Consider the following 11,733-nt stretch of genomic DNA (forward strand, 5'->3'; position numbering starts at 1 on the left):
GTCATCCGTCTAAACTCCAACGAGTATAGTCCGAGTCCTCAAATGCTCCTCATACGTTAAGCTTTCCATTCCATTCTCGTGAACCTCCTCTGAACCCTTCCTGAGATATGGGGCCCAAAACTGCACGCAATACTCCAAATGTGGCCTGACCAGAGCCTTATAAAGCCTCAGTAGTACATCCCTGCTTTTATATTCAAGTCCACTCAAAATAAATGCCAACATTGCATTTGCCTTCCTGACTACTGACTCAAACTGCAAGTTTACCTTGAGAGAATCCTGGACTAGAACTCCCAAGTCTCTTTGCCAAGTCAGACTTCTGAATTTTCTCCCCGTTGAGAAAATAGTCCATGCTTTCATTCTTCTTACCAAAGTGCATGACCTCGCACTTTCCGACATTTAACTCCATCTGGCACTTCTTTGCCCACCCTCCTAACCTGTCCAAATCCTTCTGCAGCCTCGCCACCTCCTCAATACTACCTGTCCCTCCACCTGTCTTTGTATCATCTGCAACCTTAGCCAGAATGCCCACAGTTCCTTCATCTAGATCGTTAATGTACCATGTGAAAAGTTGTGGTCCCAGCACTGACCCTTGCAGAACTCCACTTGTCACTGGCTGCCATCCTGAGAAAGACCCCCTCATCCCCACACTCTGCTTTCTGCCAGACAGCCAATCTTCTATCCATGCTAGCACCTTGCCTCTAACACCATGGGCCCTTATCTTACTCAGCAGCTTCCTGTGTGGCACCTTATCAAAGGCCGCCTTGAAGTCCAGGTAGATAACATCCATTAGCTCTCCTTGGTCTACCCTGCCTTAAGATTCTAGCAGATTTTTCAGGTGTGACCTCCCCTTGATGAAACCATGCTGACTTTGCCCTATTTTACCATACACTTCCAAACATTCAGCAATCTCATCCTTTACAATGGACTCAAATCTTACCCATGACTGAGGTTAGGTTAATCGGCCTGTAATTTTCCGTCTTTTGCCTTACTCCCTTTTTAAACAGGGGTGTCACGTTAGCCATTTTCCAGTCCTCTGGGAACCTCCCTGACTCTGATTCCTGAAAGATCACCGCTAACATTTTCACTATCTCTTCAGCTATCTCCTTTAGAACTCGGGAGTGTAGTCCATCTGGTCCAGGTGATTTGTCCATCTTCAGGCCAATCAGTTTTACCAGCACCTTTTCCTTGTTGATGGCCACCATACCCAGCTCCGCCCCTGACTTTCTTGAATTTTTGGGATATTACTCATGTCTTCCACCGTGAAGACTGATGCGAAGTAATTGTTCAGTTCCTCAGCCACTTCCTTGTTTCCCCACTACCATCTCTCCTCCGTCATTTTCCAGTGTCCGATGTCCACTTTTGCCTCTCATGCCCTTTATATACCTAAAGAAACTTTTACAGTCTTCATTTATATTACTGGATAGCTGACCCTCATATTTAATCTTCTCCCTTCTTCCCTCCTTACTACTTTTTTTTGTCCTCTGTTGGTCTTTGTAAGCTTTGCCACATTATATGCTTTCTCTTTTGCTTTTATGCTATCCCTGACTTCCTTAGTCAGCCGTGGTTGCCTCATCCTCCAAGTACCATGCTGCTTTTTCCTAGGGATGAATTTTTGCTGCGTCTCCTGAATTATTCCCAGAAACTCCTGCCACTGTTGTTCCTGCTAGGCTCCTCTTCCAGTCAATTCTGCCCAGCTCCTCCCTCATATACCTCTGTAGTCACCTTTATTCAGCTGTAATACTGTTACCTCCGATTCTATCTTCTCCCTCTCAAATTGCAGAATAAATTCTATCATCTTATTATCGCTGCCTCCTAAGGGTTCCTTTACCTTAAGCTTCCTTATCAAGTCTGCCTCATTGCACAACACCAAATCCAGTATTGCCTGTTCCCTTGTGGGCTCCTCCACGAGCTGCTCCAAAAAGCCATCTTGTAGATATTCCACAAACTCCTCTTCTTGCAATCCACTACCAACATGATTTTCCCAGTCCACCTGCATATTGAAATCCCCTATGATCACTGTAACTTTGCCTTTCTTACACACCTTTTCTATCTCCTGGTGCATCTTGCGCCGCAGGTCCTGACTACTGTTTGGAGGCCTGTACACAATCCCAACTACGGTTTTTTACTTTTGCGGTTCCTCAATTCTACCCACACAGATTCTACACCATCTGACCCTACTTTGTTTCTTCCTATTGACTTAATTTCATTTCTCACTAATAAGGCAACCCACCTTGGATATACTTGGATATTCAGTTCCCAATCCTGATCCTCTTGCAGCCACGTCTCTGTGATGCCTACCACGTCATACCTGCCAGTTTCCATCTGGACGGCAAGCTCATTTATCTTATTCGTTATATTGCGTGCATTCAGATATAATGCCTTCAGTTCTGTATTCACCCCGCTTCTCATTTTCATTCGTTTTTCCAGTGTTTGATTGCTAGCCTTTTCCAAACACTGTCCTATTTGTGTCTGTGCCAGAGACTTTAATAACCTCTCCTGAATTTTCCTTCCCTGTCATTTCTTTCATATTTTTCCACTTAGTTGTATCCACCATTAAAGATGTTAACCTGCTGTTTTGTTTCTCGGGCAAGTTTCACCATTTCCTTAATTGATAAATCTTGATTTATAAAGTTACTCCCAGTTAATGTGGCCATGACAACGATCATCAATTGTTGTACAAACCCATCTTATCCATTATGGAGTGACAGAGTAGAACCTGGAGACTGTCCCCACTACCTAAAATTATGGGAAAGAGAACTGTGACTAGATTAATCTAATGTGAAGAAGGGAGAAGAAAGTAAGAGTGACATCACAGGAGAGTCATGAGTGGTTGAGCAGCTCCTGTTGGGGACTGTTTCAGCTGTGCAGGTGTTTTTTGAAAAAATGTAAATTTCTAAAGTAGCACAGGGAAAGTGAAATGTAGGAAAAAAAGCAGATTTGTGAGTAAGAGGGAAGAGTTTCTATTTTCTACTAATCACAGTCTTTAGTTAAATGATACAATAATGGACGAGGGCTGTTTTCCTTGGAGCAGAGAAGACTCTTGGGGGGACATGGAGTTGTATAAAATCGAGGGACATAGGTAGATGAGTAGGAATGTTCCCTCTTAGTGGAGGAATAAGTGACTAGGGGGCATACATTTAAGGTAAGGTGTAGGAGGTTTACAGGGAATGTAAGGAAAATGTTTTCACTTAAGGTGGTGGGAATCTGGAACTCCATGCCTGTAAGGGTGGTAGAAGCAGAAAGCTTCATAACTTTTAAGAAATATTTAGATGTCCACTTGCTATACCAAGGCTTACAAGACGATGGACCAAGGGCTGGAAAATGAGATTATAAACGGGGTTTTTGACCAATGTAGATTCAACTGTAAGTAAAGTAACGGAAGTTGTCATGGGGCTGTTTGACCAAGGGGAATGCCATCCTGTGCTATAGGGGGAGGAGTCATGGATACTTCTTGCAACTTAGATGAACCCCTGTGCAAGATGTGCCATTGATTGCACAGATTGAACTCTGGGTTTCAGAGGTCGGGCAGCGTCTAGGGTTTGAGATACATTGGTACATCTAGTTTGATGCTTCTGTTTCAGGAAAGATTATCAATATTTAGTTGGGTTAATGGTGTTTTTAGGTTCATTATGATTTACATCACTTTTATCCAAAATAGTTTGAGAAACACTTCCTTTGTCCATGTTTATTTTATAGAAAAATTCTCAATTCGAATAGCAGAGTGCGCAGGTTTTATGGAACTTCTATAGAAACCAAACTAGCATTTCAATCTCCATTGAATGTCATCTTTTGAATTAACCCAGTGTTTCCTTGTTTCTCAAACTTTAATTCTAAGGAACAGATAGACGCAGAAATATTAGCAGAAACGTATATTCATCTTAAAGTGTCATTTTTTCCTTGAAATGTTCCTCTCTTCTCACTTGATTAGCTTGAGTAATGCTTTTGTTTGCCTGATTTCTTCAAGATGGATCCCTAAGCGAAGTGTATCTATTGTAATTCTCCTGGAATCTTTTAGTTTCATTTCTGGGTAAATTCCTTACTATTTGGAACTGCTGATGTTGGTCTTTGGCCCATTGCTGATTATTCCCTTATTGCAGTATTGCTGCCCTACCCCAACCTCGGCGTAATGTGTGTAACTAAGCACAGCCTGGCCCAAAGACCCAACTTCAGTACCAGGCTTATGGGGTAGTTGTCAGCTGCAAGGCTCCGCAGCAGTACAATAAAGCTGTTGCTAGACTGCATTTGGAATTCCTTCTGTACAGAGTGCTGCTGAAGAATTCAGTGGCTAGAGACGAGAATAAGGGGAAAGCTGTATTTGAGATGTATATTACAATGCATATTTGGAATGCAACTGTCATTAGTATTAACCTGTCCACTACCTCTACCCTACTGCAGCCCAAACCAGCTTTTGTTGCTTTGCCTTAGACTTAATCATCCATCCAGTTGTAGAGCGGCTCCAGTACAGAAGCCCTGCAAGAACAATTTAGCTGGTCAGAAACCCCTGCAGCCCCTGTAATCATGCATTTGATTTTAAACCTTCAGCTTCTTCTCCAGAGATAGTAGGAACTGCAGATGCTGGAGAATCCGAGACAACAAGTTGCAGAGCTGGATGAACACAGCAGGCCAAGCAGCATCATAGGAGCAGAAAGGCTTCTGATGAAGCTTCTTCTCCAACTTGCTTCTGAAATCAACAAATCGCTGCCTTCAATACAACTCTCAAACCAATGCATTCCAGATTGTAATGACTTGCATAATTAAATTTTTTGTCATCGTTGATTCTTTCACATATCACTTAACTCTGTCCTCTGGATGGCAGCCCTAACAACAAGAGAAACAATTTATTTCTCTCCATTATGTCTGAACCCCTCATGATTTTTAATACTTCAATCAAATATGCTCAACCTCTTTAAGGAAACAGACTTCATTTTGCCCAGTTTATTCATGTAGCTGAAGTCCCTTATTCCTGGGACCAATTTTTACTACCTGAATTTTTTTTATTTTCTAAAGCCTTCATATCCTTCTAAAAGTGGGGTACCTGGAATTGGACACAGTACTTGGATTGCAGTTGAGTCAGTGCTCTCTAAGAGTAGTTGATAATTTTACTTTTGTACTTAATGCTTCTATTTAAGAAATTCGGGATTCTGTATGCCTTGTTAACCAACTTGATAAACTGCCTTGCCTCATTCCAAGGTTTGACCTGCCAGATCCCTGATGTTGGACGAGAATTCCTTAGAAAAAAAACCAAAAGAACTGCGGATGCTGTAAATCAGGAACAAAGACAAAGTTGCTGGAAAAGCTCAACAGGTCTGGCAGCATCTGTGGAAGAGAAAACAGAGTTAACGTTTCGGGTCAGGTGACCCTTCCTCAGAACTGATGGTGGCTGGGAAAATGTCAGTTTATATGCAGAAAATAGGGAGGTGGGTGGGGTAGGGAGTAACCGATAGGATAGAGCCCAAAGAGAGAGAAAGACGGTTGGACAGACAAAGGAGTTGCTAACGATCAGGCTGGGAGGGTGAATAGTTGTTAATGGGGACTGTTAGTCACTAACAACAGGGGGTGTGTAGTGGCAGGCTGTGTGGTAACAAGGCCTGGTGTGTGGGGTGGGGGGCTGGGACATGGGAGAGTTTAGGCCCTAAAATTATTGAACTCAACATTGAGTCCGGTGGGCTGTAGGGTCCCCAAGCGGAAAATGAGGTGTTGTTCTTCCAGCTTGCACTGGGCTTCACTGGAACACTGTAGCAAGCCGGAGACGCAGATGTTGGCGAGGGAGCAAGGTGGTGCATTGAAGTGGCAGGCAGCAGGTAGTTTAGGGTCTTTTTTGCGAGCAGAATGTAGATGTTCTGCGAAGCAGTTGCCAAGTCTACGCTTTGTTTCCCCAACGTAGAGAAGACCACATTGTGAGCAGCGAATGCAGTAGACTAGATTCTTGGAAGTGCAGGTGAAGTGTTGCTTCACCTGGAAGGTATGTTTGGGCCCTTGGATACTGGGGAGGGAGGAGGTAAATGTGCAGGTGTTGCACCTTCGCTGTTTACAAGGGAAGGTGCCGTAGGGCTGTGGGGAGGTGTTGGAGGTGAAGGAAGTATGGACTAGGGTGTCCCGGAGGGAACAGTCCCTGCGGAAGGCGGACAAGGGAGGGGAGGGGATTATGTGTCTGGTGGTGGGATCTTGCTGGAGGTGGCGGAAATGGCGTCTGATGATCATCTGGATGTGGATGCTGGTGGGATGGTAGGTGAGGAGAAGGGTAACCCTATCGCTTTTGCGGGAGGGAAGAGAAGGGGTGAGGGCAGAAGTGCGGGAGATGGGTCGGACCCGATTGAGGGCCCTGTCGACAACGATGCTGGGGAATCCTCTGTTGAGGAAGAATGTGGACATTTCGGAGGCTCCCTTGTCGAAGTTGGCCTCATCTAAACATATGCGACAGACGGAGGAACTGAGAGAATGGGTTGGAGTCTTTACAGGAAGTGGGGTGTGAGGATGTATAGTCCAGGTAGCTGTGGGAGTTGGTGGGTTTGTAATGGATATTAGTGGCACCCTGGTCCATACTTCCTTCACCCCCAACACCTCCCCACAGCCCTACGGCACCTTCCCCTGTAACCGGCGAAGGTGCAACACCTGCGCATTTAGCTCCTTCCTCCCCAGTATCCAAGGGCCCAAACATACCTTCCAGGTGAAGCAACACTTCACCTGCACTTCCAAGAATCTAGTCTACTGCATTCGCTGCTCACAATGTGGTCTTCTCTACGTTGGGGAAACGAAGCGTAGACTTGGCGACCGCTTCGCGGAACGTCTACGTTCTGCTCGCAAAAAAGACCCTGAACTACCTGTTGCCTGCCACTTCAATGCACCACCTTGCTCCCTGGCCAGCATCTGTCTCCGGCTTGCTACAGTGTTCCAGTGAAGCCCAGCGCAAGCTGGAGGAACAACACCACCTCATTTTCCGCTTGGGGACCCTACAGCCCTTCGGACTCAATATTATTGAGTTCAATAATTTTAGGGCCTAAACTCACCCGTGTCCCAGCCCCCCACCCCACACCTTGTTACCACACCGCCTGACACTACACACCCCCTGTTGTTAGTCACTAACAGTCCCCATTAACAACTGTTCACCCTCCCAGCCTGATCGTTAGCAACTCCTTTGTCTGTCCAACTGTCTTTCACTCTCTTTGGGCTCTATCCTATCGGTTACTCCCTACCCCACCCACCTCCCTATTTTCTGCATATAAACTGACATTTTCCCAGACACCATCAGTTCTGAGGAAGGGTCACCTGACCAGAAATGTTAACTGTTTTCTCCTCCGCAGATGCTGCCAGACCTGCTGAGAATTCCTTAGATGTGTCTTCCTCAGCCTATTCACTTTCTGAACTTGAAGTTTATTACTTTAGTAAATTTTCTATCCATAATCAGTCTCAGCTTGTTTTACTTCTGTGGTTTCACACAGCATAGAATGATGTCCATCATATCTGTGTTGATTGTTTGAAAGTGCTAATTTGTCCAGTTCTCCTGCTTTTTTTCTTTCCCTGCAGTCCTGAAATGTTTCCGTTTCCTGCTATAACTTTAGCCTTTTTGGCTTCCTGCTGCTAACTGCTGTTTCACTCCAGTGCTTGCAGATCCCAGCCCCTTCAGCAATACCACTGAATCTGCAGAAACTATGCATGGAACTAAATATCTGTTTGCTCAAATCTTGTGCTCTTGAATAACATGGCTGACTTGACTAGTTGCTTTTGGAATGCATGATTGTGTGGAATAATGTATTTTTAAAATAAAAAGTAACTAAGTCAGATCTGACTACATTTTTTAAAAATCTATTTAATACTGGATGTTCTTTTGCAGCCATTTGTCTATGGTGATTATATAGCCTTTGATTGCTGGCTAGGAAAGGTTGACAACATTGTGGCCCAGCTTATCCTAAAGCTATCAAATGGAGCCAGGTATCACTTATACTTTTTCATATGAATTGTGTATATTGTTACATGGTTGTGTAAAATGGGGCCATGGAAAGTGTGACTTGTCCTTGCATTTGACTTTAAAGTGCACTTAATTACCTAGAAGTATTATTCAGTTGATTTTCAGCCACCTAGACCTGAAATTCAGTTTCTAGTCTGTGGCAAAGTTCGATCTCATTTTGATAAAGTATATGTGTGAATAGCTGGTTTAACTGATTTGAGCATTATATTTGAATAGAATCACTTGACTCCTTTTTCAGTTCAGGATATTGGCATCACCAACCAGACTGACATTTATTGCCCACCCTTCCTATTTTGTAAAGATAGGACAGAATCTCACCACTAAGCTGAATGTACTTTCTAAACACTTTTTTTTTTGTAAACTAAGCATACTACAGAATATTGAACACATGTTGAACAGTACAAGGAGATTTAGTCCCTTTGGAGTTGCATGTTTTTCCTCATTCCTGTTTAAAACAGCACATTGAAACTTTCAAAATGCATCCAGTAGCCTTCGAACTTGCAGTTGTGTGTCTGACACTGTCAGGAGGTGTGAATAAGTGTTTTCCCTTCTCGGTCATTTGCTATATTTTACTTCAATTAGCTATAATATTTGGGATGTTTAGGGAATCTTTTTGCAATGTATTATGTGATTGAAGACTGTCAAATGTGAGAAATATTTCACAAAAGCATTTGGAATTTGTAACCAACAACTTGTATGTGTAGTGCCTTTCATGATCTCAGGGCATCCCAAAATGCTTTGCAACTGTGAAAAAAGTTTTGAAATGGTCGGTATAGTTTGGGAAAACCAGTCACCAATTTATGCATAGCAGAGTCCCATAATCAGCAATGGGATAAATGATCAGGTACGCTGTCTGTTTGAGGGATAAATATTGTTTAGGACATAGAAGAGAACTCCATAGAATCCATAGAACTCCTACAGTGTGGAAACAACAGGCCCTTCGGCCCAACAAGTCCACACTGACCCTCAGAGCATCCCACCCAGACCCGTCCCCCTATAAACCACCTAATCTACACATCCCTGAACACTGGGCAATTTAGCATGGCCAATCCACCTAGACTGCACATCTTTGGACTGTGGAAGGAAACCGGAGCACCCAGAGGAAACCCACGCAGACACGGGGAGAATGTGCAAACTCCACACAGACGGTTGCCCAAGGGGAAATTGAACCCAGGCCCCTGGTGCTGCGAGGTGGCAGTGCTAACCACTGTGCTGCCATCTGCTGAATATGCCATTGTTTCTTTCACATGTACCTAACAGAAAAAACAATGCCCTTGATTCTTAACTTCTCAACAAAAATGACATCTCCTGACTACAGCTATCTCTCAGCACTCTACTAGCAGAGTTGGCCTACACTAATGTCTTATTTCTGGCTTTAGACTTGAATCCATAATCTTCTGACTCAGTTGAGGTGTGCTACCAACTGAATCGCAACTGGCATCATTATGATTTTATATATTAATTGCTCTGTTATTCCTCTTAATCCTGTGTTACTGCTGTGTTCTACGTTTAACAAAATGCTGTTTCTCCGTACTGTATTTTTGCTTTGTATTTGGGACTAGTTTACATTATTGATCCCACTTAATACTAGCATTATCCATATTTAATGTATTTATTGATAGTTTGTTCCTCTTTTAGATGCTCAATGAGTACCAGTGATGGCAGTAAGCTTGTTGATCTTTGTCCCCATGTCAGTGACTCGGTAAGTTTGTAGTCTTTCCCTGAATGGGAAAAAGTGTGGAAATTGTTATCTTGCACTGTTTATGCTAACACTTGTAATAGATAATTATGAATTTGGTCCCTAGTTGATTATTGGCAATAGTGAGTTGAAACAATAATTGAAGCTGTTTGATTATAGTGATTTTGTGTACATGGGCCTGTGCTTAGTGAGTCAGGATTGGGGGTTGCAAGTATCTCTAATTGCAACTTTATCTTGATAAATTCCTTTCATAAAATATGAAAGGTCTGCTTTGATATGGTGTCTGGTTTATTAGAGAGTGAGCTACGATTATGTGATAATCAGCCTTGCATGAAACTCCTAGACTCGACAAGCACACACCATGATTCACCTCTACAAGTGCAAAAAATTGTTCTTTCTAACTTTCTTCACTTTCATTATAATTGACCTAATGCTTTTTACCATCAACACTGACTATCTTTTGGCACTTTTGACTCACTTCATTGAATGGTAGTAAGATGGTGCATACTTAATCAAAAGTTTGTTCCTCCTGACAAAGTGTGATTCTGGGAAGCTACACTTATCAGACAGACAGAACTTGTGTTCGAGCGCCACAATTTATTGATGCCTTTCTTATAATTCTGAAACATTTATGACGGATCTGTATGTTCTTGTGAATTGGGCAGCTGTGTCTCTGGAAAAAGTGTTGGTGCTCATAGATAATGTTTCACTGTTGAGGCTTCAGACCTCATTACAGCCTAGATCCAAACATTGGTGAAAAAATTGGATTACAGAAGTGAGGTGAAAATGACTGACTACCCTTGATAAAGCAACATTTGAGTGTTGAATTCCATCATGATTGGGAACTAAGGGCACCAAGTTGTAAGATCTAGAGGAAAGATGGGGAAATTTTAGAACAGGAGGAGTAGCCTTAAAGATTAAATGGCTTCAATGGTAAGTGAATATCGTAAGTGATGAGCAGGCAGTGGAGACTTTGCATTAGAATTAAGTATAAAAGGATTTAAGACTCTTGTGTAGGTGGTTAGTACGTTGCAGAATTTCTAGCGTCTGACCTGCTCTTGTAACCACTTATCTAGACATATAAATACAGTAGCTAGAAGAGCAATTCAGAGGCTAGAAATTGATTTTGATTTTATTGTCATGTGTACTCAAGCACAAAAGTACAGGAATACAGTGAAAAGTGTATAATGTCGCAACACAAAGCTCTATGGAGTCATAGAGCTGTACCACATGGAAACAGAACCTTTGGTTCAACTTGTCCATGCTGACCAGATATTGGTTATATAACAGCTTTTAATAAAAGGGTAAACACGTAAGCAAAACAACAAATAAAGTCAGGAATATGGGTAAAATGCAAATTGATTTAGTTAATGCATGAACAAGGCATACGGCATGCTTGCCTTCATCGGCCGGGGCATTGAGTTTAAAAATTGGCAGGTAATGTTGCAGCTTTATAGAACCTTGGGCCACATTTAGAATATTGTTCAATTCTGGTCTCCTCACTACCAGCAGGATGTGGTGGCTTTGGAGAGGGAATAGAAAAGATTTACCAGGATATTGCCTGGTATGGAGGGCATTAGCTATTAGGAGAGGTTGGAGAACCTTGGGTTGTTCTCATTAGAATGACAGAGGCTGAGGGGCGACCTGATAGAGGTCTACAAGATTATGAAGGGCATGGACAGAGTGGACATTCAGAAGCTTCTTCGCAGGGTGGAAGAGTCAGTTACTAGTGGGCATAGGTTGAAGGTGTGAGGGGCAAGGTTTAAAGGTGACATACAAGGCAAGTTTTTTAGTGTGGTGGGTGCCTGGAACTTGCTGCCGTGGGAGGTAGTGGAAGCAGATACGAAAGTGACTTTTAAAGTTGTGTCTTGACAAATATATGACTAGGATGGGAATAGAGGTCTACGGTCCACAGAAGGGTAGAGGGTTTTGGTTGTGACTGGCAGCATGTTGGTGCAAGGCTTGGAGGGCCGAAGAGCCCGTTCCTGTACTGTAATTTTTTTTGTTCTTTGTTTATCAGAAACAAATTCCTTCATCAGCCCGTGTCACGCAAGGCTGAGAAAGTGCC

General features: G+C 43.0%; 1 protein-coding gene across 1 annotated transcript in view; it reads left to right on the forward strand.

Annotated features, from left to right (window-relative positions):
- LOC109913626 ((E3-independent) E2 ubiquitin-conjugating enzyme UBE2O-like) overlaps positions 1-11,733 on the forward strand; it is a 14,300-nt gene extending 2,567 nt beyond the window's left edge. The window contains exons 3-5 of the mRNA XM_048611059.1: positions 7,832-7,929; positions 9,605-9,668; positions 11,686-11,733. Coding sequence (XP_048467016.1) covers positions 7,832-7,929; positions 9,605-9,668; positions 11,686-11,724 — 201 coding nt within the window. The 3' untranslated portion in view covers positions 11,725-11,733. The remainder of the gene's footprint in view (positions 1-7,831; positions 7,930-9,604; positions 9,669-11,685) is intronic.

This window comes from Rhincodon typus, chromosome 23, assembly GCF_021869965.1.
Source record: "Rhincodon typus isolate 14 chromosome 23, sRhiTyp1.1, whole genome shotgun sequence".
Classification (NCBI taxonomy): domain Eukaryota; kingdom Metazoa; phylum Chordata; class Chondrichthyes; order Orectolobiformes; family Rhincodontidae; genus Rhincodon; species Rhincodon typus.